This window comes from Marmota flaviventris, chromosome 9 (assembly GCF_047511675.1).
Source record: "Marmota flaviventris isolate mMarFla1 chromosome 9, mMarFla1.hap1, whole genome shotgun sequence".
Classification (NCBI taxonomy): Eukaryota; Metazoa; Chordata; class Mammalia; order Rodentia; family Sciuridae; genus Marmota; species Marmota flaviventris.
In genome coordinates this window covers 14,184,855-14,211,718 of record NC_092506.1, presented here as the reverse complement: position 1 = coordinate 14,211,718, position 26,864 = coordinate 14,184,855, and the positions used below count along the sequence as shown (strand labels likewise).

Genomic DNA, 26,864 nt, shown 5'->3' with positions numbered 1-26,864 from the left:
GTAAATTTTGTTTCTCAGATAATAGCCAGCAAGAAAAAAGAGTACTTCTTAATGACAAAATGGTTAATTCATCAGCGAGATATATCAATGATGAGCAAGTTTATATCTAATAACAGAGCTTCAAAACACAGGAAAGAAAAATGACCAAAACCAAAGGGAGAGACTGATACATGAAAAATCATAGTTATGGATTTTAACCCAGTTTTACCAGTAACTAATAACATAAATAGACAGAAATACATGATAGTATTGAAAATTAAGACCATATTATTAGCTGGCATAACATTATTGACGTCCCTCAAGAATGCATGTTACATACTTTAGATATACACACCCCCCCCACACACATCCGTACATACACACATATGTGTATATATATTTCTGGCACACAGTAAGCACTTAATTATGTCTAAAAACTATTATTTGAAAATAAATATAAGGCTGAATCATATTCCTTTATGCAGTAACATTTAATCACTTCTTTATCATGAAGATGAACTGTTAACATATTTTCATTCTTACATAGAATACCATAATAAGCAATTTTGTTCTCCTTCTTCTCTGTTGATCGCTAACTACGAAGGTCTTTCTGTGCCCCTCCAGTGCCCTTTCTGTGCCCTCCAGGTGATACCTGTGGCCAGGGTCACCCATGTTCTTTCCCAGGAGTCCAGGGAAAGAGAGAGAAGGTTTTGAGCAGAAAGAGGTTGTGGTATTTCTCTCTCTGCTGTCTCCATTCCTGGCCATAGTTCTGTCCATAGTGGCTTTTTCCCCGGCTAAAGTCACAGTTCTTCCTGTTGGTTCCCCCCCATGCATCAGCTCTCACTGGTGTCTGATAACACTGAGACTTAAGTTTGCCTTTGGGGTCTAGGAGTGATAATGACTTCCTGCTATTGCTGGTGTGGAAGTCCCTGTTGGTTTCCTTATCCATAACTGCTGGAGACAATTCCATTCTTGGATTTCTTAAAAAAGTTAAAACCCATGGAATGAGCTGTCTCTTTCTAGCTGCACCCTCTCATACTTGTTAGTTTGCATGATGTAATGTTCATTTGCTTTATTTCTTTACTAGAAGAGCAATTGTTGAGTCAAATGGTAGAAATATTTTAAAGGTCTCTGGCACTTAGTTTTGTGTTATATAAATAGTTTTTATATAATTTTATGAATTTTAAAAAATTTCCTTGAACATCAGCTGAGAGAAATCCAGCCATATAGGCATATTGATGCACTGGAACTGAACCCTGGTCTGATAGGCGGTGCCCTCCCCTTTCCTAGACTCTCAGGGAGCCACAGTTCCTGTTAAGCACTTTCCCAATGGCCCCTTTCATCTCGCTGTTCCTCAGTGTGTAGATGAGGGGGTTGAGCATTGGGGTGCCCAGTGTGTAGACGAGAGAGATGAATGGATCTTGCTGGGGGTGGTAGCTGGAGCGGGGGCGCAGGTACATGAAGGCACAGCAGCCATACTGCAGCAGCACCACAGTGAGGTGGGAGGAGCAGGTGGAGAAGGCCCTGTGGCGGCCAGCTGCAGAGTGCATCTTGAGCACAGTGGCCGCTATGAAGGCGTAGGAGGTGGCGATGAGGAAGAAAGGCACGGCAATGGCCAGTGTGGCTGCCACTTAGCACTGACAGCTCATGGAAGTGGCTGTTGGTACACACCAGTTGCATGACGGGTGGCACATCACAAAAGAAGTGCTGAATACCTCGAGCCTGGCAGAATGGCAGAGAGAAGATGAAGGCCACCAGTTGTAAGGACAGGAACAAGCCGGTGACCACAGATGCCACCACCAGGCGGACACAGTCAGAGTCATGATGAGAGGGTACTGCAAGGGGTGACAAATGGCGACATATCTGTCATAGGCCATGGCAGCCAAGACGAAGCAGTCTGCACTGCCAAGTGCAATGAAGAAGGCCATCTGAGTGGCGCAGCCCAGAAGGGTGATGGTCTTCTCTGACTGCAGGGTGTTGGCCAGGATGTGGGGCACCACCACAGCAGTGTAGCACATTTCTACCCCTGAGAGGCTGCCCAGGAAATAGTACATGGGCACATGGAGGCGGGCTTCAGCCTGGATGGACACCACAATGAGGACATTCCCGGTGATGATAAGTGCATAAGCCATGCTGACCCCCAGGAAGGACAGGACTCGCAGCTCTGGGCAGGAGGGGTAGGTCAGGAACACAAACTGCATCATCACCGAGTGGTTCCCCCAGGTCATTGAGCTACAGCTTGCTCTCTGAGGTCACAGGACAGAAGGAAGGATCAGACTGATGATGTATCATCACCCTGGTGATGTGTTTGCACTCTGAGCCATGAAGGTAATTTCCAAGGCTGGAAGTGAAAACAAGGAGGATCAGGACTAGTTCTTGGTTTTTGCACACTCTTATGAAATCCTTCCATAGAAGTATCTGCACTTCAATTTCTAACTGCCCATAGCTGGGTCCAATTATGTGAGAGAATATGAAGAAAAGTGGACGAGAGCAGAACTAAATAACTATTGTTTCAACTGCCAAATTTTAATATTTTTTGTTATTCAATGTGTTTTTGAAAAAAAAATCTCGATCCTGAATTACTAGTTGCAATAGAAATCATTCATATAAACCCAAGTCAGTGTCACAAGCATGGGGACTAGTGTCAGAAATATCTAAAACATCTGGAATCTGACTAGCTCTCTGTTCTCCAAGGTAAAGATAGGTGTCTCTTTCATTCATCTCCTTTCCTTTTCCAAATTCAATAATACATTAGATTATTTCTCATGTCACTTACATATTACACATTTTGCCACAGTTGTGTAGGGGGACCATATCAGTGCAAAGAAATCTCTGAAATTAGATGATTTGTTTTGAATAATTACATCTCCAGGATCCATGATGCAAGGCCATAGATAATTGCTCTGAATTTTGGGATTTTTAAATTTTAAAATAAAAAATGAAGTTAATATTTATACTTATTTCAAAGCATTGTGAATGCAAACAAGATGATAACATCAGTTGTGTATCACAATGCCTCATCCATAGTATTAACAACTTAATAAAAGATAGCCATCATTCCCTACTATATAGTTGACTCCATGACAGTATCAATGGCCATGCATGGTGGTTCATACTTGAAAACCAGCAGCTTGGGAGGCTGAGGCAGGAAGATTGCAAGTTCAAAGCCAGTCTTAGCAACCTAGTGAGGTCCTAAGCAACACAGTGAGACCCAGTTTCTAAATGAAGTATAAAAAAAAATGACTGTGGATGTGACTCAGTGGTGAAACACTCTTGGGTTCAATTCCAGGTACCAAAATAGCAACAACAAACAAACAAAACCACCTTCCGTGTCCTGGCTTCCTTCCATCAGTGTTGGAAGACACAATTCTTTCACAGATCCTTCCTGTCATCAACTGAATCCTCCTGCTAGCAATTTCTACATATTCAATGTGTTCTAAACACTGTCGCCATTTCTGCATTGAACCCTGCATGGACTACAGAGCTCTTAACCTGAAGCCCTGCACTGTCTTTCTAATTTCCTTTTACTATTTCTTATGGCATGGTGTTGATTTATGTCATAATTAAAGCTCTGGAAAAGGTCTCATTTTAAATATCTTCCTTAAATTGTGCACATGGGACAGATCACATTTAAACAGTTTGGAGAGATGAAATAGTGGAGCCAATGATTCCAAGAGCATGAAAGTTATATCAACATGTCATCAACTTATAATTCCATGTTGTTTGTGAGCATGATGTGCAGGACAGAAGTGAGAGAAGGGCACTCAGCATCATGCCCAGAGATCTCCATGGATCTCAGCGCATCTAGGAGATCTCCATTTACACTGTAGTTTTCCTTCTTCCCTCTCTGGGTAGCCCAGCCCCAGTGGGCAAGACTGTAATGAGAGGGATGGTCTCTGTCTCTGATTTCATGTTGGAAATCCAGACAGTGTAGGCTGAAACTGTGCAGCAATTATCTAGTTGGTTTTATGTGAAAAAGGGAAATAGTGGATTTGGCATTAAATAAGCCCAAGCTGCATGCTCAGCCTACTATTAATAGCATAATCCCCTGGGCCAATCATCTCACGTTAATTTCTGTTTCCTCATGTTTAAAAGATGTGAATAATAACACTTACCTAATGGTGCTGTGGTGATATTAAAGGAGATAAAGTATTTAGAACACTTGGTTTGATGTATGAAGCCTATTAAGTTGCATAATACATGTTTTCTTGTCTCCTTTCCTTATGTCTGTTATAGGTTTGATATTAATAATATCTGCTTCATTAATATTATCTGCTTCCTGGTGGAGGATTATTTGAAGTACTGTATGAGTCCAGGGCCTTTATAAACATTTTAGTTTTACCCAAATTTACATTACTCATCCATATTTACATCATTCAACTCCACAACATTTCTTGAAAATCAGCTATCAACATTTTAGTCAGAATATTTGGGCTTCCCAGTGAATTTCAGGTTTTAAAATCTAGGAGACAGAAAAAGACTTTCTTTTACCTTTAAGGTGAGAAGAGAGAGGGATCTGCTGAACCAGGTTTCTCAGTTATGATCATAGAAGACAGGCCCTAGCATGCCATCTTTGTGCTCTGGTGGATCAAGAAGGAAGGAAAATTATCCTGGAGAGACTCCCCAGTGGAAATGAGTTCATGTACACTCCCAACCAAAAGCCAGAAGGAGTAAATTGCTGTGTCATCTAGGATCTTGTCTCATGAATTCCATCTCCCAGAAGAAGGTGGTAGAGAGGTTATGAACCTCCTCCCCTGTTACCAGATAATGAGTCCAACCTAGAACAGTCTGTTCACTTGGGACCTTCTGATGTATGAAATTTCTGGAGTATGGTTATCTAAATAATGACCTGTATCACAACCTGTAGGAACATTCTCTGTGCCTGAAATAATTTCCTGAGACATATGACATATATAGACTGTGATGAATTGTGCCTCTTGTTTCAGAGAGATCACTCCCACCCAATCATCATAGCTCGGCTTACCCCAGTATAAAATTATTACTGTTCTGGGAAATGGAGACTACATTTATATATTGCCTACCATCCCTGGGGCCCAGCATAGTGCCATGTGATAAATAGTTCCTCAATCAATATACACCAAATATTTTACCTTTTCCAGGGTATCTTCTGTTAAGTTTCCATAGAGCAGAGAGACTCCCATAGGTCTTAGCAATTGGATTTATTCCTTTGAAAAAGTGATGATTGGTCAATAGTATTTAAATGTTTATGTGACTGTGTATAAATATATATATATATATATATATATATATATATATATATATATATAATGTTCTATTTGTTGAAGGGAATTCCTATTAGAGTGATTAATATAGTTTTTTTTGTGTGTGTGTGTGTTGGTAGGACAATCAGATTTCAAAAATTAGCAGGGCTGAAAAGACTGATATGTTCAAAGACTTCTGCAGCATATATCAATGCCAAAAAAGGAGGAAAGAGAGGGTGGAAGAGGTCGGAAGTAAACTATTATTTTGGTACATGTCAAGCATTAGAGTTATTAAAAGAGCTAAGTCTTTTAAACATTTTAATGTGTTTTCATTAGTGCATCATAATTATAACTAATGGTGGAGCTCATTGTGACATACTTGTATATACATATCACATAGTTTGCTCCATTTCTTTTTTTTCTTTGCAAGTTTTATTGCAATAAGTCTGCTCCATTTATTTTCTCAGCTTCTTTTCTTCTTTCTCCCTCTACCTGATGTCCTTCAACTTCTTGACTGGCCTCCCTTCTGTTTATTTTTGTGTTGGTGCATTATAATTATTCCTAAAAGTTGGATTCATTGTGATGCAGGTAAATAGCATGGTTGGATGATTTCATTCCCAAGTATCTTGCACATTCCTCTTCTCCTGCCTCCCTATCATCTTCTATTTGCTTCCATTTCTTCTTCTTCCTTCTATTTTCATGAGATCTCCACATTTTTTCTTTTTTTCCCCTCTAGCTTCTGCATATAAGAGAAAACATTTTATGTTTGACTTTCTGACTCTTATTTCACTTAGCACAATGTTCCTCGCTTTAATACATTTACTCACAAAAGTGACAAAATTTTATTAAATCATCATAGTTTTATTTTTATATAAAACTCCATTGTGTGTATGTACCACACTTTCTTTATCCACTCATCTGTTGAAGGACACCCAGGCTGGTTACATAATTTTGCTCTCATGAATCACACTGCTGTAAACATTGGCATGCATATATCATTATAGTATGCTGATTTTAGTTCTTTTGAATAAATACCAGGCAACATGTCATAAGGTGATTCCGTTCCTCGTCTATTGAGGAATACTAATTTGCATAGTGTCTGTACTAATTTGCATTCCCAGAAACAATGTGTAAATATACCTTTCTCCCCAAATCATAACACTTATTCTTGATGGTTGCCATTTTAACTGGAGTGAGATGAAATCTTTAGTTTTGATTTGAATTTCTCTGATTACTAAGAATGTTGAACATTTTTTCATATATTTCTTGACTATTTGCATTTCTTTTTTTTGAGAAAATCTGTTTAGTTCACTTTCTTATTTGTTGATTGGATTAATTTAAAAAAATTTCTGGTATTAATTTTTTTGTTCCTTGTATATTCTGAATGTTAATTCTCTGTCAGAAGAATAACTAGCAAAGATTTTTCTGTGGGCTGTCTCTTCTTGCTCTCAATTATCTCCTTCAACGTATGGAAGCATTTTAATTTAATGCCATCCTATATAATAATCCTTGACTTTATTTTATTTTTATTAGGAGTCTTATTGAGGAAGTCAATGCCCATACTTGTATGTTAAAGTGTTGACCCTTCGTTTTCTCTTGGCAGTTGCATAGTTTCCAATCTAATTCCTGGGTATTTGATCCAATTTGAGTAGACTTCTGTGCATTGTTATAGATTGGAATCTAGTGTCATTCTTTTATAGAAGAATATTCTTTTTTCCTAGCACTATTTTTTTAAAAAGCTACCTTTTTTTTTTCAATGTATGTCTTTGGCAACCTTGTCAAGGATGAGATGACTATTTTTTTGTGGGTTTGTCTCTGTGCTTTCTATTCTATTTCATTATCCTTTATGCCAATTTTATGCCAATACCATGCTGTTTTTATTACTATAGCTCTGTAGTATAATTTGAGATTGGGTATTGTGTGTGATACTCCAGCCTTATTCTTATTGCTCAGAATTGCTTTGGGTAAAGGACCTGAACAAACACTTCTCAGAAGAGGATATACAATCAATCAACAAATATATGAAAAAAATGTTCATCATCTCTAGCAATTAGAGAAATGCAAATCGAAACCACTCTAAGATATCATCTCACTCCAGTCAGAATGGCAGCCATTATGAATACAAACAACAATAAGTGTTGGCGAGGATGTGGGGAAAAAGGTACTCTGATACATTGCTGGTGGGACTGCAAATTGGTGCATCCAATATAGAAAGCAGTATGGAGATTCCTTTGAAATCTGGGAATGGAACCACCATTTGATCCAGCTATTCCTCTTCTCATTCTATACCCAAAGGACTTAAAATCAGCATTACAGGGACACAGCCACATCAATGTTTATAGCAGCACAATTCACAATAGCTAAACTGTGGAACCAACCTAGATGCCCTTCAGTAGATGAATGGATAAAAAAATGTGGCATATCTACACAATGAAATATTACTCAGCAATAAAAGAGAATAAAATTATGGCATTTGTAGGCAAATGGATGGCATTGGAGAAAATAATGCTAAGTGAAGTTAGCCAATACCAAAAAAACAAATGCCAAATGTTTTCTCTGATATAAGAAGGCTGATTCATGGTGGGGTAGGGAAGGGGAGCATGGGAGGAATAGACAAACACTAGATAGGGCAGAGGGGTGGGAGGGAAGAGAGGGTGCGGGGGTTAGCAAGGATGGTCGAATGTGATGGACATTTTTATCCAAAGTACGTGTATGAAGACACGAATTGGTGTGAATATACTTTGTATACCACCAGAGATATGAAAAATTTTGCTGTATATGTATAATAAGAATTGTAATGCATTCTTCTGTCATTTTAAAAAAATCAATTAAAAAAAACCTTGGATGGTAAAAAAAAAAGAAAAAAATTGCTTTAGCTATTCTGGGTCTTTTATTTTTCCATATGAATTTTAGGACTATTTTAAAATAATGTGAAAAATTTCATTGATATTTTGATTGGAGATTGCATTGAATCTTTAGATTGTTTTTGGTGAAATGATCACTTTAATAATATTAATTCCACTTATTCAAAAAGATGGGAGATGTCTTCCCATCTTTTAATGTCTTCTTCAATTTCTTTCTTCAATACTCTATAATTTTCATTGTTCAGGTCTTTCTCTTTCTTGGTTAGATTTATTCCTAGGTTTTATATTTTTGGTGGGCTGTGGGGAATAACTTTGTTGTCCTTATTTCTTTCTCATCATGTTCATTATTGTTATGTAGAAAAACTATTGATATCTGAATATTGTTCTTGTTTCCTGCTACTTTGCTGGTTTTTAAATCATTTATAAAAGTCTTCTCATGGAAATTTTTGGGTCTAGTGAGTCTATAACCATATTATCTGCAAACAGAAATAAGTCAACTTCTTTCTGTATATTCTTATCATTGTAATGTCCTTCTCTTGCCTAATATCTCTGGCTAGTTTCAAGTACTATATTGAATAGAAGTAGTGAGAGTGCACATACTCATTCTGTGCCTGATTTTAGAGGAAATACTTTGTTTTTCTCCATTCAATGTTATTTTGGCTTTGTGTTTGCCACATACAGCCTTTGCTTTTTTTTGAGTTAAATTCCTTCTATCTCTCGTTTCTTTAGTGTGTTAAACATGAATTTTGCCAAATTTTGTGGACAGCATTTTCTGCACATCTTAATATCATATGGTTTTGTCCTTTGTTCTGTTTATGGGATGAATTACATTTTTTTTGATTTGTGCATGTTGAACCAATCTTGCATTCCTTGGTCAAGGTGCACAACCTTCTTTGTGTTTGAAGGCAGATTGCTACTTTTTTTACTAAGAATTTTAGCTTATGTGTTTATCAGATATGTTGGTCTTTAAATTTCCTTTCCTTGATGCATCCTTACCTTGTTTTGATGTCAGAATAATATTGTTTTCATAAAATAAATTTGGAAGTGTTTCTTCCTTTCTATTTCATGGAAAAAATTAAGGAAAATTGGCATTAGTTCTTTTTTTAAAGGTCTGTTAGAATTCAGATGAGAATATATCTGGTGCTGGGCTCTTCCTTTTTGGAAACCCTTTTATTACCCCTTCAACCTTATTGCTTGTTATTGGTTTGCTTAGGTTTCCTATGTTTTTTACTCAGTGTTTTCACTGCTGCGACTAAAAGACCAGATCAGCACAACTACATGAAAAAAAAAGTTTATTTGGGGGCTCATGGTTTCAGAGGTCTCAGTCCATAGAAGGCTGGCTTCATTCCCTAGGGTTCCAGGTGAGGCAGAACATCATGGTGAAAGAGAGTGGCAGAGGGAAGCAGCTCACATGATGATCGGTAGCAGAGAGAGATATCTCCACTTGCCAAATACAAATATATACCCTAAATCACATCCCCAATTCCCCAACTCCTCCAGCCACACCCTATCTGCCTTCAATTACTACTCAGGCCTATCAGGTGGTTAATTCACTGATTGGGTTAAGGCTTTTACAACCCAATCACTTCTCCTCCAACCCTTCTTGCATTGTCTTACTCATGAGCTTTTGGGGGATACCTCACATCCAAACCACAGCATATGTCCTCTTGGTTCAATTTTGATAGGTCATATGTGTAGAAATTTGCCAATATCTTCTAGATATCCCAATTTTTTGAAATATAGTTTTCAAAATTGTCACAAAAGGGCATCTGGATTTTAGAAATGTCTGTGATGATATCTCCTTTTTCATCTCTAATTTTGTTGGTTTGGGCCTTCTCTGTTTTTCTTTTGGTTAGTTTGGTTAAAGGTTTATCAACATTTTTATCTTTTCAAAGAACCAGCTCACTATCACAATTGATTCTTTTTATTCTCTATTTCTCTATTAATTTTGGTTCTAATCTTTATTTTTTCTGTATTCTACTGTTTTTAGAACTAATTTGTTCCTGACACATTTATTGCTCAAATTTGTGTTATTTGAATTTAATGTGTTAATATCGCTTCTGTTTTTTCTTATTGTTGATTTCTAAGTTTATTTCATTATGATCTGATATGGTGCATGGAATCGTATCGGATATTTTGTATTTGCTCAGAATTGTGTTATGTCCTAAAAATGCAGTCTGTTTTGTAGAAGTTTCCTAAACCTCAGAGAAAGAGTGAATTTATTTGGTGATTGATGAAATCTGTAAATTTCTGTTAGTTTTCTTTTTGATTAATTATATTTTGTATGTCTGAAGAATCTTTAATTTATGTCTCTATAACATACCTATTGGTGAGATAGAGAGTTGAAATCTTACAGTATTATTATATTGAGCACTATTGTAATCTTTCTGTAGAGTAAAATTCACTTTATGTAAGCAGGTGCACTGACATTTAGTGTGTACATACTTACAATTGTTATATTTTCTTGTTGGATTGTTCCCTTTACCAAATGTTTAATTCAGTCCTAATCTCCTTCACTTTGCTCTGCTTCCAATTACATTTATCCAAACACTAGCTCTGGAGTATTTTTAAAAATTATTCTGCATGTAATATTTCTTCAAGTATTTCCTTTATTTCTGGCTTAGAAATCACAAATTCTTTTAGTTTATTCTTATCTAGGAAAGTTTTTCTTCTTAAATTTTAAAAGACAGCTTTGCTGAATATATAGCAATCTTGGCTACTAATTATTTTCATTCAGAGCTTGTTTAATATTATTTTATGCTCTCCTGGCTTTTAGAGTCTATGGTTATAAATTAGACCTAATTCTTATTGACATATCTCTAAATGTGACCTTTCATTTTTCCACTTGAGGATTTAAAAATTCTGTCTTTCTTCTGTATTTTAGACATTTTATTTATAATATATTGTGGATTGAATCTTTTTTGTTCTTGTTCATTTGGGGATGTGAATGCATTCTTTATTTGGATTTCCATCTCATACTCATGGTTTGGAAAATTCTCTATTATTTTTACTGAAAAGCATATGTCTTCATATCTTAGGCTATATCTCAGTACCCTTTTTGATGTTAAAGTTCCTCAAATTGTTCTCTTCCATATTTCCTGAGTATTCTGGTCATTGTTTCTTATTGTCTTTTCTTTATTGATGACTATATTTTCAGGGTTATACATCTTATTTTTGTGGCCTGAAAATCTCCTATGTTGTCTAATCTATTGGCAATGTTTTCAACTGAATTTTAAAATGGATTTTTGAGTAATTTATTTCCAGAATTTGTATTTTTTTCAGAATATCTATCTTTTTTGTTGAAATGCTGTTTCATGTTTTATATTTTCCTTCTTCATTTCTTAGATATTCTGTAAATTAATTGATCATAACTATCAACTTTTAAAATTCTTTGTCAGGATTCCCCCTCTGTAGTGTCTATTTGGTCACTTGTTGAAGTTTTGCGAACTGTTGGGGGAGTCTCATTTCCTTGCAGCTGTTGGGATGATTACCTTCTATTGTTGTACAAGTAACTTTTTAGTGAGCTACTATTTGTTTACCAAGTGCCCCAGGCTAGGAAAATACCTAAGTGTCGATAATCCTGCTCAATGTGAACCTGCTGCTATGTCCAGTCAACAGCACTGTTTTAAAAGGAGATACTAACCCCTTATAACTGTGACCACTTCAAGATAGTGTCATAATGTAATCAACCTTTAAAACTCTTATTTAAAATGTTCTTCAGAAGTCCCTGAATTCGACAAGAAAAAGAGAAATCTTGTTCCATAGGTTGACAAATCAGGTATGAAGAAAGTAAGACTACTATATAGTGTTTGAAAAGGGGAAAGATAAAAAAGGATAGAAAAACAAAAGAAAAAAAAGAACTAGAAAAAAGAATGAAAGGAAACAAATTAAAAAGCAAAAAGCAATAGAGATAGGAGCAAGTAATGCAAAAAGAAAAATAGACAAAAGAGAAGCAATAAACATGAGCAAGGAGGAAAAAAAATGACAGAATAATTTCAACTCATGCTTTAATACATTAAAAACAGATCAAATTGGATTGAGGAAGACAATATCAAATAAAAAGGGGAAACCCATTGATTCAATCAAGAAAGTAATATCTGTGAGATCAAAATTGTCATTAGACTGAATTCTTTGGGTTGGAGAGATTTCTTTTGGGACTCCATGATTTAAATTTTATCAGGATTTAGGAGCTTCAGTAAATGCCAATGGATCTACGAATTTTTCTCTAAGTTTTTCTGTGTTTGGATATAGTGGATCTCACCAGCACACTTCTAATACATTTCTAGTAGGTCTCCGCTTCTTTGGTGTTTCTGGGTACCTACTAATTTCCTGGCAGGCCAGAGGAGAAAACCCCTATTTCTCCTTGCCTTAGCAACCAGATTTTTCTGTCTGGTTGGGGATCCAGTCTTGTGTGCTCTTCTGTAGAAACGCTTTCTGCATCCACAGATGTCAAATCTGATGTGGTCTCACCTGCATGGATTTTGGGGTGTGTGAGGTATGGTGCTCTAAGGCAGAGGTGGGGTGGTTCATCTGTGATGGTTCTGGATGGCCCATTGGGGTTTAGGACTGTTGTCCCTGGTGGGAGGCAGGAGTTGGTGGATCTATGTCTGGGCACACTGGTCTGTGACTGAAATCTGTGGGGTGGGGCTCTGTAGGTCCCCTCTGTGTGGAACATTTTTCTGCCAATGTGGGAGAGACTCTGCAAGCTGCTGGGTTTCAGGCTGGTTTCTGGATGCCCTTGGGAAAAACCATTCACGAGCCTGCATGTAAAATATTTTGTGATTACTAGTAGATAGATGTTGAACCTGTGTCTTCAGATCCTCCAAGAGATGTGAGGCACTGCTGGGGCATAGGAGAGTCTGTTTCCTATTGCTGTGATTCCTGCTGCTTCTGCTACAGTTGCTGGTACTCATTGTCAGCAGGACTGCAGGCCTTGTCTGTGGGTGCTCAGTGGCTGATGGCATCTGTGAGCCACTTCTGTTGTGCTCGGGGCACTGGGCATAGGGAATTCCCTGGCTCCTGTGAATCATTGAGCTCTTGAGCTTCCAGTCACTATTGGGGACTGCTGTCAGTGACCCATGTATGGATACTTGGTGGTTGTCAGTGGTTGCGAGGTCTTTGTGTGTTAGCCTTCTAAGGGCCCTCGGGTGCTGTTATGGCATGAGAGCCACTTCTCCTGCTCTTGCATATCATGGTGGTCTTCCAACCTTTAGCGGGGGTTATCAGCTGACCCACCTCCATCTGCAGGCCACTGTGGATCTCTTGGTGCCACTGGGACACAGGTGCCTCTGCTACATTGCTGGTTCCTAGGACTTCTATTAGTTACTGGACTCTCTTGGTCAGCCTATGTTCATGAGAGATTAGTGAAAGTGATCAACTGGAAGTTGCTCTGTTTGATGCAGGTCACTGAGCATGGGAGGTTGGCTGGATGTTCTGTTCCAGTAACCAGTTTCTGAGTGCCTCCAAGTCTCAGACTGTCCACTGTCATGTTTTAGAGTATATCCTCTGATGAGCTCCTCTCTGGTCTCTCACTGTTTCTGTTCTGTGCTAGGGAGGGGCTTAGACTCATTGCCATCTTCCCCTCTCCTAATTACTTGCAGTTTTAAACCACTAAATTTTGGAAAATTTTGATTTTTGATAACAATTTACTAATATACGTGTCACTTTAGGTCACTGGCATGTATGTCCCAATTTGCCAGCAAGTCTCAGTCTCAATCTTTGCTAACAGATAACAGATCTTTGCTGTTTCATGTGTACGAACAACTTAATATAGTTTAAAATGTTTTTAGCCATAACTATGTTTCTTTAAATAACATATTTTGTAAATCATTTCAATGTGGCTTTGGAGTAACATGAGGCATAGTTCTTTTAATATAATTCTATTCATTCTTACTAAAATATTTTAGTATGAAACACTGTTCTCCTACCTCAAGGCATTTACATTTTTGGCAAATATCAGAGGAAAGGTATTCTCCCAGTTAAGTTTACCTTTTCATTGTTGCACCTAAACAACTAAAATCTATTTGAAGAGCTCAGCAGAAATTTCTAAGGGAACAGATTTATAGAAGCCAAGAAATGTTTGGAAGAAACTTTCATAACCTCACCTCCATAGAAGACACTCTCCAATTGTCTTCTTTTCTTTTCCTTCTCATGCAGTAAATTGTAATAACAGTAGCAATAATATTAGCATTTCATGTTTGCAGGGTTTAATAGGAGACATGTATTATCTAACCTTTAGTTGGCTCTAGCAAACATGTGTATTGTCATCTCCAATTGATCACCAATCAAATTGAATCACAAAGAGTTTATGTGAATTTCTTTTGTCACACAGATATAAGGAGGCAGCGGCAGGATATGAACCCAGGAAAGCTGACTCCAAGTGCCCATGCTATCCTGAAAAGCTTTTTTATTGCTTATCTGTAAACTTCATGACAACCACTTATTTAATGATACAACCAATAATGGATTGTTGCTTTTAGAATGCCATTGATAAATGGATGTATGTATCTAAGAAGCTAAGTACCATTTAAAATGCTGGGTGACAAAACTCAACTCAAAGTGGGTCAAGCACTTAGGCATTAGAACAGAGACCCTGCACTTAATAGAAGAAAAAATAGGCCCAAATCTACATCATGTCGGCTTAGGAACTAACTTCCTTAACAAGACTCCTAAAGCACCAATAAGTAAAATCAAGAATCAATAAATGGGATGGAACCAAACTTAATATCTTCTTCACAGCAAAGGAAACAATAAAAAATGTGAAGAGAGAGCCTACAGAATGGGAGAAAATGTTTGCCACCTGCACCTCAGATACAGCATTAATCTCTAGGATATACAAAGAACTCAAAAAACTTACACACACACACACACACACACACACACGAAACCCAAATAACCCAATTAATAAATGTGCTAAGGAATTGAACAGACAATTCACAGAAGAAATGTGATCAGTCAATAAATATATGAAAAAATGTTCAACATCTCTAGCAGTTAGAGAAATTCAAATCAAAACCACTCTAAGATTTCCTCTCATTCCAGTCAGAATGGCAATTATCAAGAATATAAGCAATATTAAGTGTTTGTGAGGATGTAGGGAAAAAGGTACACTGTACATTGCTGGTAAGAATGCAAATTGTTGCAACCATTATGAAAAGCAGTTATGGAGATTCCTCAAAAAATTTGGAATGGAACCACAATTTGACCCAGTTATCCCACTCCTCCATTTATACCCAAAGGACTTAAAATCAGCACACTGCAGTGACACAGCCACATCAATGTTTATAGTAGCTCAATTCACAATGGATAAACTAATGAACCAACCCAGGTGCCCTTCAACAGATGAATGGATAAAGAAAATGTGGTAATATGCACAGTGAAATATTACTCAGTCATAAAGAAAAACAAAATTATGGCATTTTCCAGTAAATGGTGGCTATCATGCTAAGTGAAATAAGCCAATCCCCAAAATCCAAAGGCCAAATATTTTCTCTAATCGGCACATGGTAATTCATAATAAGTAGGGGTTAGGAAAGAATAGAAATACTTTGGATTAGATAAAGGGGAATAAGTGGAAAGGGGGTGGAATGGGAATAGGAAAGATAGTTGAATGAATTGGGCATTACTATCCTACATCATGTACAACCAGAAGAATGAGAAGTTATGCTCCATACATATATATCAGAATATATTCTCCTATCATGCATAACTAATTAGAACAAATAAAAAATCCAAAAATAAAAATATAAATAAAATTCTGGGTGACAGAGAATATTTGAAAGGTTAAAAATCATATTCTTAAAAGCCCTGAAAAGCTGACAAGATCTCCAACTGTTAGTAGGATATAAGTGAATGAAAACTGTTAATAGAGTATAACTTATAAAAAGCATGGGAGTCACTTTTATCCCTTTCAGAGAATAAAGCTTGGTTGGAGAATTTTCTGAAATAAAGAGAGTATAAACCAAGACCAAAGATGCACAAATTAGGGGCTAACATGTGACTCCCCAATATTAGCCTGGTATGCAAAGGGGTCACATTATGAGGTAGAGTCACCAACTAACCAGCTTTACCCAGGACATCATGGTTCAAGTTCTTTTGAGCCAAAGGAATTAGGAGATTCCTAGTCTGTTTGGATAGCAAGAGATATTAAAATTAGGAGACACACTGTCAGGAAAGTGTGCTATGGAGAGAAAGTCAAGGATGTGGCTGGAAAATCTTTTACCTCAAGTGTTTTGGAAGGATCAACAGATCAGGTTTTTCAATCTCACAGAAGGTTCTTGAAGGCATTAGGTACATTAAATAATGGATTCCCACAACCACCTCAGCAAATTCCAGGAATAGAGATGGAATAGTCCAGGAAATCTATATGGAGGACACCCCTCCCAATAATGGAGTAAATATCTATAACATACATGGAAACACTTATGAGTAAGTAATGTGAGCAGAAAACTTGATAGCTTGTATTGAAAGGGAGAGAGAAAAAAAAAGAAATTAAGAAAAGCTGTTAGACTCCCTAAATTATACAAATAAGAAAGAGGCTGATAAAATTACTCAGATGAAAACATACCACCCTCCATGGAAAAGGAAAGATGAGCTAAGAGACAGATCCAGGGACCTAGAGAGTGACTTCGTGGACTACTGAGAAAATCTTGGGTCCAGAAGGCAGAGAGCTTCAGGTCCAGGTGGTAGAGATAGGAGCCACACAGGATCATTCGCAGGTCTTGAAAACTTGAAATGATCTATGCTGTTTGATATCTTTGGGTATCAAAGATCTTTTGGAGCATTTTTAAAAATTCTAAATTCCTTGGAATAGGAATATCTGTTACCATTTTCCTATGTCTGTCTCAGCATCACATTACCTTATTTTATAGTTTCCAAGTCTACAGATGGAGAAGAATTTTGTCCTAGGATAATTCATATTCAGAGTCTCACCTAGACCCCAATTGACATGGTTTAGATGATGAGATTAGGGACACTTAGCTGATGATATTTAGATGAGATTTGGGACTCTCATTGATGCTCTAATGGAATGAATTTTTCAAGATATTGGGGTAAGGTGAACACATTTAACATTTGAAATATGTAATTAAATACAACAAACCTCCTCTTTATTAGGTGCATTATATAATATGGCTAGAAACCAAAGAGAAGCGTAAAGTGTTACATTCACATAGGGGAAAAAAAAGTGATTTCTCATCAGAAACAATGGGAACCAGAAGATGATGGAATGTCGTCTTTGAAAAGAGTGAAAGAAAAGGGAATTTTTGTACCTATACCTAGTCAACTTTCCTTACAATCAAAGTTTTAAGATATAGGTTACTTAAAAAAATTTTTTTTAAGAATGATTAACCATTAAAAACAATGATAATCTATGATGGAATTTATTTAAAATTAGTACGATAACAGCAGAAACATGGAAGGACAGAAAATGGCATCATACTTTTGAAAGTTTCCATCGTATTTATTGAATTGGCATCCTAAGATTTCATGGTAGGTTGTGATAAGCATGCAATCACAAAATATAATTAGGAAGATATAACTAGAAAGTTGACGGAGGAGATAACAATAGTTTAAAAATTGAGAAAGAAGATGGAAAGGAGAAATCAAAGGGCAAAGAAGGGATCAATAAGCAACACATAGAAATATATACAAATATAATTTAATTTTGATTCAGCGTTTCTGGTGTATAACCCCAGAAATACTGAATTAAAATGAGGGACTAAATATATATTTTTCTTTTTTATTGGTGTGTTATAATTACGCATAATAGTGGGATTCATTGTGACATATGTGCACATGTTTATAACATAATTTCATCAGTTTTATTCCCCGGGACCTCCCTTTTCCCTCCCTTCTTCTCTGCCCCTAGTCTGGTCTCTCCTATCTATTTTAGTGATATACCTTGAAAATATATTTTTCTGTCTAGCTTCTACATATGAGAGAGAGGGAACACATAGCCCTTAATTTTCTGAGAATGCTCTTTACAAGAGGCATCTTATGTATGAGGAAACAGGTAGTAATCAAAGAAAAACAACAACCTTCATGTAAATACTACTCATAGAAAAGATAATATGAGTACTAACATTATGAAAAGTAGAATTCTGGACTTACAATAAAAAAGAACACTCCTTAATGACAAAAATGGTCAAAAAATCAGCACGATATAGCAATGTTGAATATGTTTTTTAATCTAATAATGGAGCTTCAACATACAGGAAAGAAAAAAATGGACAAAACCAAGGGGGGCATTGACAAATGCAGAATCATAGTTGTGGATTTTAGCCCTGTTTTGTCAGTCATTGAAAACACAATGAGACAGAAACATTACCTTACCACTAGCTAACAACCTTATCGACTCTTCTCAAGCTTGTGTGTTATATGTAATCTATATTTCTGGAACACGGCAAGAACTTTAATTATTCCTAATAACTAGTATTTAAAAACATAAATATAAGGCTAAGCCCATATTTATTCTTGCAGAAATTGTTTAATCAATTCTTTATTATGAAGAGATTGAATTGTTAACTTATTTCATTTTTGCATTGATTACTATAAGAAGCAATTTTGTTCTCCTTGTTCTCGGTTGGTCTCTAACTCAGAAGGGCCTCCTATGCCTTTTCCTGTGCCCCAAGAGCCTGGTACCTGTGCACAGAGTCACCCATATCTTTGACCCTCTTGCTTCAGATGGGTTTGGGCCAATGGAAGACGGGAGCAAGAGAATATTTTGAGCAGAAAGAGGTTGTGGTATTTCTCTCCCTGCTTTCTCCATTCCTGGCCACAGTTCTGTCCATAGTGGCTTTTTTCCCCCTAAAGTCGCAGTTCTTCCTGGTGGTTTTCCCCCCATGCATCAACTCTCCCTGGTGTCTGATAACATTGAGACTTAAGTTTGCCTTTTGGGTCTAGGAGTGATAATGACTTCCTGCTATTGCTGGTGTGGAAGTCCCTGTTGGTTTCCTTACCCACAACTGCTGGAGACAATTCATTCTTACATTTCTTAAAAAGGCTAAAACCTATGGAATGAGCCTTCTCCTTTTAGCTGCACCCTCTCATTGCACTTTGCATATCTTAACATTAATTCCCTTGATATACTTTTCTCCTAGAAGAGTATTTACTGAGTCAAATGGTAGAAATATTTTAAAGGTTCGTGGCACACATAAACAGTATTTATATAATTCATACTTTTTAAAAAATTTCCTTGAACATCAGCTGAGAGAAATCCAGCCATATAGGCATATTGATGCACTGGAACTGAACCCTGGTCTGATAGGCGGTGCCCTCCCCTTTCCTAGACTCTCAGGGAGCCACAGTTCCTGGTAAGCACTTTCCCAATGGCCCCTTTCATCTCGCTGTTCCTCAGTGTGTAGATGAGGGGGTTGAGCATTGGGGTGCCCAGTGTGTAGACGAGTGAGATGAACTGATCTTGGTGGTAGCTGGAGCGGGGGCGCAGGTACATGAAGGCACAGCAGCCATACTGCAGCAGCACCACAGTGAGGTGGGAGGAGCAGGTGGAGAAGGCCCTGTGGCGGCCAGCTGCAGAGTGCATCTTGAGCACAGTGGCCGCTATGAAGGCGTAGGAGGTGGTGATGAGGAAGAAAGGCACGGCAATGGCCAGTGTGGCTGCCACCAGCACTGACAGCTCATGGAAGTGGCTGTTGGTACACACCAGTTGCATGACGGGTGGCACATCACAAAAGAAGTGCTGAATACCTCGAGCCTGGCAGAATGGCAGAGAGAAGATGAAGGCCACCAGTTGTAAGGACAGGAACAAGCCGGTGACCACAGATGCCACCACCAGGCGGACACAAACAGTCAGAGTCATGATGAGAGGGTACTTCAAGGGGTGACAAATGGCGACATATCTGTCATAGGCCATGGCAGCCAAGACGAAGCAGTCTGCACTGCCAAGTGCAATGAAGAAGGCCATCTGAGTGGCACAGCCCAGGAGGGTGATGGTCTTCTCTGACTGCAGGGTGTTGGCCAGGATGTGGGGCACCACCACAGCAGTGTAGCACATTTCTACCCCTGAGAGGCTGCCCAGGAAATAGTACATGGGCACATGGAGGCGGGCTTCAGCCTGGATGGACACCACAATGAGGACATTCCCGGTGATGATAAGTGCATAAGCCATGCTGACCCCCAGGAAGGACAGGACTCGCAGCTCTGGGCAGGAGGGGTAGGCCAGGAACACAAACTGCATCATCACCGAGTGGTTCCCCCAGGTCATTGAGCTACAGCTTGCTCTCTGAGGTCACAGGACAGAAGGAAGGATCAGCCTGGTGATGTATCATCACCCTGGTGATGTGTTTGCACTCTGAGCCATGAAGGTAATTTCCAAGGCTGGAAGTGGAAACAAGAAGGATTAGGACTAGTTTTTGTGCACCCTTATGAAATCCTTCCATAGAAGTATCAATTTCTAACTGCCCAGAGTTGGGTCAGAGACTACAAAGAAAAGTGGAAGTGGAATTGGGTGGAATTCAGGAACTATATTTAGAAGGAGTAAAATGAAAGTTAAATTCTCTCAGTAAATTCACAAGAAAGCATCATGAAATTGTTGGGGCTAGGAGACTTGGAGGTGAGAAAGGAAGTCATTCATTCTTTAATATATTTGTATATAGTATTTATTCATTGATATATTTCTATGTCTCCTGATGTATTAAGTCAGAGATATGTGGATTTATAAGTTGATGATGTGATGGAAAATGAAGAAAGAAAAACAAAATGCTCATGGGGAAGCAATGGTCCGAATTACATTGCTAGAAATAAGGCATAGAAAACAAAGCCCTCTTTGCCCTTGGTTCCTCTAGGTCTTTCCGATCTGGTTAGGTGGTGGACTTGAAGGAGACAGGGTGTTGTAGCAAAGCTTTGTCCTGGTTTGTGCAAGTCTGAAAAAAAAAATGCATGACCAGAAGGTGCTGGAGCTCCAAGAATCCTTCCTGTGAGTTAGGATGTGAATATGGAAGATCAATCCACTTACTTTCCCTGTGTTAATTTCCCTCATAAGGATCCAATGTGAAATTTGGGAGGAGCCATCCAACTTTCATGAAAAGCTTTTGAAGAATAAGACATAACTCACAGAGGACATCCATTCCACTTCTTTTCCCCCTTACGCCAACTCATATTTGATAATGTGGAAAAGAGAGGAAATGTTACCTTGTTAAAACTTGCCAAATTTTAATATTTCCTACTATGTAATGTGATCTTTGAAGAAAATCTTTACCACGAATCACTACTTGAAGTAAAAATCATTCACACAAACCCACCTCAGTGTCACAAATATCCAGAGCATTTAGAACCTAAATAGCTCTCTGCTGTTCTCCAACTAACAATGGCTGTCTCTGTTTCATTCATTTTCTTTTCCTTTTCTGAACTCATTAATAATTTGGATTATTTCTAAAGTCATTTAGCATATTACAAATTTCACTATCGCATGTTGTATGGGGGCACTGTAGCACTGTGAAGTGAGCTCTGAAATTAGATGCTTTGTTTTGAATAATTCCAACTCCAGAATCCATGATGCTAGGCAATACATAAATTCCTCTGAGTGATTTTTTATTTGAAAAGTAGAAAGAATAATTATAAATAATTATACTTATTTCAAAGAGTTGTGAATTTAAATAAAATAGTAATTCAGGTGTCTATCACAATGCCTCTTCCATAGTAATAGCAAGCTAATAAAAATAGCCATCATTATTATTTGCAAAATCTGGGGGCAACCATCCTGCCCGATTTACACTTTTATTGCCAGCCTGATGTATAAATTTGATATATTGTATAATTACACATTGAAGGGATAAATATGTTGTGAAAAGTATGACTCATTTTCTATTTCCTCTTTTTAAATTATGTCATAATGAAGTTTGTAATTTGTTCAGGATGTTTTGTGGAAAATAAGAAAAAAATATCTAACATAAGACTGCACTGGGGTAAAATCCTATCACTTAAGAACCAGCTTTTCAATGCCTACAACTGGTAGACATCTGAAGGGTGGCCTATCCCCCTGTGAAGATGAAGGGTCTTAGGGTCGTGGTATGACTGCTGAAAGTTTTATTGATGTTTATTCCACTTACATCATCCTCATGGTTCTCTTTAGTCTGTAATAAAACAATGACATCAGAGCTATCACAGTCCATGACTTCTTAGTATTGTCTAGTTTGGTCCCTCTTAGATAGTCGAGTCTCCAAGAGAGTATCAGAAAACCTTCAGTGCCCAGGGCTTCCACTGTCTCCTGGCCTCCTTCCATCAGTGTTGGAAGATACAATTCTTTTTTTTTTTTTTAAATAAAGCTTTTCTCCCCCCACCCCTTTTTTTAAGGGAGAGAGAGAGACAGATAGAGAGAGAGAATTTTTTAATATTTATTTTTTAGTTTTCGGCAGACACATCTTTGTTTGTATGTGGTGCTGAGGATCGAACCTGGGCTGCGCGCATGCCAGGCGAGCGCGCTACTGCTTGAGCCACATCCCCAGCCCCGGAAGATACAATTCTTCAACTGCTCTTTCCTGTCATCAACTGAATCCTCCTCCTGGCAATTTCTACATGTGTTCTAAACACTGTGGCCATTTCTGCATTGAACCCTGTATGGACTACAGAGCTCTTAACCTGCAGCCCTGAGTTATCTTTCTAATTTCCTTTTACTATTTTTTTTATGGCATTTGATTTATGTCATAATTTAAGCTCTGGAAAGGGTCTCATTTTAAATATCTTCTTTGAATTGTGCTACATGGGACAGATCACATTTAAACTGTTTGGAGAGATGAAATGGTGAAGCCTATGATTCCAAGAGCATAAAAGTTATGTCAACATGTCATCAACTTGTAATTGCATGTTGTTTGTGAGCAGGATGTGCAGGACAGAAGTGAGAGAAGGGCACTCAGCATCATGCCCAGAGATCTCCATGGGTCTCAGCGCATCTAGGAGATCTCCATTTACACTGTGGTTTTCCTTCTTCCCTCTCTGGGTAGCCCAGCCCCGGAGGGCAAGACTGCAATGAGAGAGATGGTCTCTGTCTCTGATTTCATGTTGGAAATCCAGACAGTGTAGGCTGAAACTGTGCAGCAATTATCTAGTTGGTTTTATGTGAAAAAGGGAAATAGTGGATTTGGCATTAAATAAGCCCAAGCTGCATGCTCAGCCTACTATTAATAGCATAATCCCCTGGGCCGATCATCTCACATTAATTTCTGTTTCCTCATATTTAAAAGATGTGAATAATAACACTTACCTAATGGTGCTGTGGTGATATTAAAGGAGATAAAGTATTTAGAACACTTGGTTTGATGTATGAAGCCTATTAAGTTGCATAATAAATGTTTTCTTGTCTCCTTTCCTTATGTCTGTTATAGGTTTGATATTAATAATATCTGCTTCATTAATATTATCTGCTTCCTGGTGGAGGATTATGTGAAGTACCATATGAGTCCAGGGCCTTTATAAACATTTTAGTTTTATCCAAATTTACATTATTCATCCATATTTACATCATTCAACTCCACAACATTTCTTCAAGATCAGCTATCAACATTTTAGTCAGAATATTTGGGCTTCCCAGTGAATTTCAGATTTTAAAATCTAGAAGGCAGAAAGATTATTTTTTACCTTTAAGGTGAGAATAGAGAGGGATCTACTAAACTGGGCTTCTCAGTTAGGCTCATAGAAGACAGGATCTGGCATGTTATGTGTTGGTGCTCTGGTAGATCAAGAAGGGAGGGAAGTTATCCTGGAGAGACTCCCCAGTGGAAATAAGTTCATGTACACTCCCAAGCAAAAGCCAGAAGGAGTAAATTGTGTTGTCATCTAGGATCTCGTCTCATGAATTCCATCTCCCAGAAGAAGGTGGTACTGAGGTTATAAACCTCCTCCCCTATTACCAGATAATGAGTTCAAACTGGAAATGTCTGTCCTTTTGGGACCTTGTTTTGCATGGAAGTTCTGCAGTATCGTTGTCTAAGTAAAGACCAGCATTGCATTGTTTAGCAGTCTTCTCAGTGCCTAAAATAATTTCCTGAGAAATAGAAAATTTACAGACTCTGGTTAGTTGAACCTCTTGTTTCAGACAGCTTATTCCCACCCAATTGTCATTGCTTGGTTCATCCATAGTCCCAATTATTATTGCCCTGGAGAACAGAGACCACATTTTATATGTTGCCTGCTTTCCATGGTGCCCAGCATAGTGCCATGTTATGAATAGTCAAATACCAAATATTTTACCTTTTCCAGGGCATCATCCTTTAATTTCCACGTAGAAGAGAAACTTCCAATGTTTTTAGCAATTGGATTTATTGCTTTGAAAAAATGTTGGTTGGTCATGTGTATATAAATGTTTAGGTGACTGAGTATAAACATATATACCAAGTGTCCTATTTATTTAAAACTTCCTCTGCTCAGACAGAATGATTAATGTAGTGTGTGTGTGTGTGTCTTTGTGTGTATGTGTGTGAAGGCAATCAGATCCCAACAACAGGCAGAGCTGAGATGAGATGTTTAGAGATTTCTGAAGTATCTTTAGTGACAATAAAGGAAGAGAGAGCATACAGGAGAGGTAGAATATAAAATGTATTCATCATAGTGAATCCCACCATTGTGGACATCCATAAGAATGGGGTGCTAATTAGAATAAGGTATATTCCATGCTTGTACAATTATATCAAAATGAATTCTCCTGTCATGTATATCTAAAAAAAAAAACCAACAAAAAAGAAAAAAAGTATTATGACTATTACATGCCAAAGCATTAAAATTGTTACAGTTGCTACATCTTACACTATTATTTTATAGTCTACACATTTTCTATTAACTCATATTATCCTTACAAATTCTAACAAAGAAGGAACTTTTGGTTTATATTTATACATTAAAGCATTTAATTATCATGTGAACTCTGCAAAGTCTCTTTTACCCTTATCTTACAGGTAAATTCAAAGGTAAATGGTTGATAGAATTTTAGCAAATTTCCCAAGAGTAGATGCAGCAATGGCTGGCGTGAAATTGGCCTCATCCTATAGCACGTTACCATTCTTCTTGGTTCAGCTTCATCCATGCCCCAGTGAAAGTCATATCAGCATGAATTGCAAAGATAAGCCATGATAAGGCTTTCAAGGCCACATGGGTCTAATTCTCACTAACTTTCCCCCTCTTGCTGACTTTTTTCTCTAGCTGTGTTAATTCTAGTCCCTTCTCACCAACCTTTCTCCTACCATCAAGACTTTGCTGTCCACTCTCCTTGGAAAACACTTCCTTTTTTTTCTAAGTAGTTCCTACTTATTCTTCACCCCAATTGTATTACCGCTTCCCCAAGGAAAACTTCCCTGACTTTTAGCCTCATCAGGATCAAACAAAAGTTTTGAAATATCCTGCAATCTTTCATTTATTGCCTTTCCTTTATTGTTTTGTACTTTTGAAGTGTCCTGCAACCTTTCATTTATTGCCACCATCTCTGCTTCAGTTTACATGTATTTGTGTTCTACTTAATGAACTTGTATTTTTATTTTTTTTTTGGGAGGAGGGGGTACTGGGGAGCGAACTCAGGGGCACTCTACCACTGAGCCACACCTTCAGCCCTATTTTATATTTTATTTAGATATAGGGTTTCACTGAGTTGCTTAGCACCTTGCTTTTGCTGAGGCTGGCTTTGAACTTGCGATCCTCCTGCCTCAGCCTCCTGACACTTGTATTTTTCTTAGTGGTGCCTAAGTTCAACAAAGGAAATGACCAAGTTTTCTTCTTCTTAACTTGTATGTACATTGTATACATTTTGTATGACAGAAGCCTAGCCTAGGATTCCTGACCTGGGTACTATTGATGTTTAGATTTGGATATATATTTGTTGTAGGTGAGTGGGGGGGCAGGAGTGTCCAGTTCACTGTAGGAGGGGTTACATCATCATGGTTTCTCCTCATTAGATGATGGTAGCATCAGTCCCTACCCTTCAGTTGTGATGATCAAAAATATCTCCAGACGTTGCTAAATATTTCCCTGGAAGTTAAAATTGATCCCAGTTGAGAACATGGAGCTAGGCATATAGAAGGTATGCAAATGATGTAAGATTCAGGTCAGGAACTGTAATAAGGAATGAATCTTACATGTGAAGATAAAGATGAGGAGGTTGGCAGGAGAACGCAGAATTTCAGCTGACCATATTATGTACTTGCAAGTCTTTCCATTCTCCTCTGGCAGCCTGCTGTGTTTTCTTCTCTGTTGTACAGATATTTTAGTTAAATTAATTAAAAATGTTCATCTGGAATCAGAGCACCCTTTTCCCTGATTGAGTCCAAGTAAACACCAATTCTTCCTTACCATATATCTCTTTCTAATAATATAGATTAACTCCTGTCTATATGGAAATTTTATTCAGAAGCAAGTTGCCTGTGTGAGTCCTTGCTTGGGGGCATGGGGGACAAGTGAACGGTCCTACAACTTGGGGGATATGGTGGTGAGGGCAGAGAATTTATAACTATGAAAATATATAGGGCTCCTTTTACTTTCTCCAATAATTTCTCAGTGTGGTCTGATATGTCCACGAGCAAAGCAAGGCATTATACAGCAACAATGATGTTAAATCTTAGCATGCTCCTTCCTGACTTCAAGTAAGTGCCTGGAGAATTTATTATGGAACAGGAAATTGCATGGCATAATTGCAAAAGCCACTCACCAGAGCAACATACCAGACCACAGAAAAATATAAAATGATGGGGCCTTGGGATGGCCTTAATCTGGTTTTGCATCTTGCTTCAGACAGTGTCACCTGTACCTCCATGTGTATGCTATTGAGCCATTGCCCCCCATTTCACAAATACCCTCACTCCCT

At 37.9% G+C, this 26,864-nt stretch overlaps 1 protein-coding gene and 1 pseudogene across 1 annotated transcript; both read right to left on the bottom strand.

The window, feature by feature from the left end:
• Nucleotides 1–1,265: 1,265 nt before the first annotated feature.
• LOC114099658 (olfactory receptor 10W1-like) lies at nucleotides 1,266–2,207 on the bottom strand (annotated as a pseudogene).
• A 17,142-nt stretch (nucleotides 2,208–19,349) lies between these two features.
• On the bottom strand, nucleotides 19,350–20,288 carry LOC114099809 (olfactory receptor 10W1-like). The gene has a single exon (XM_027944323.2). The coding sequence runs from the start codon at nucleotides 20,286–20,288 to the stop codon at nucleotides 19,350–19,352; it is 939 nt and encodes a 312-aa protein (XP_027800124.2).
• Nucleotides 20,289–26,864: the final 6,576 nt, after the last annotated feature.

What these genes read in the sequence shown, in the direction of transcription:
- LOC114099809 (XM_027944323.2), bottom strand. Translation starts at nt 20,288, where the DNA reads ATGACCTGGGGGAACCACTCGGTGATGATGCAGTTTGTGTTCCTGGCC.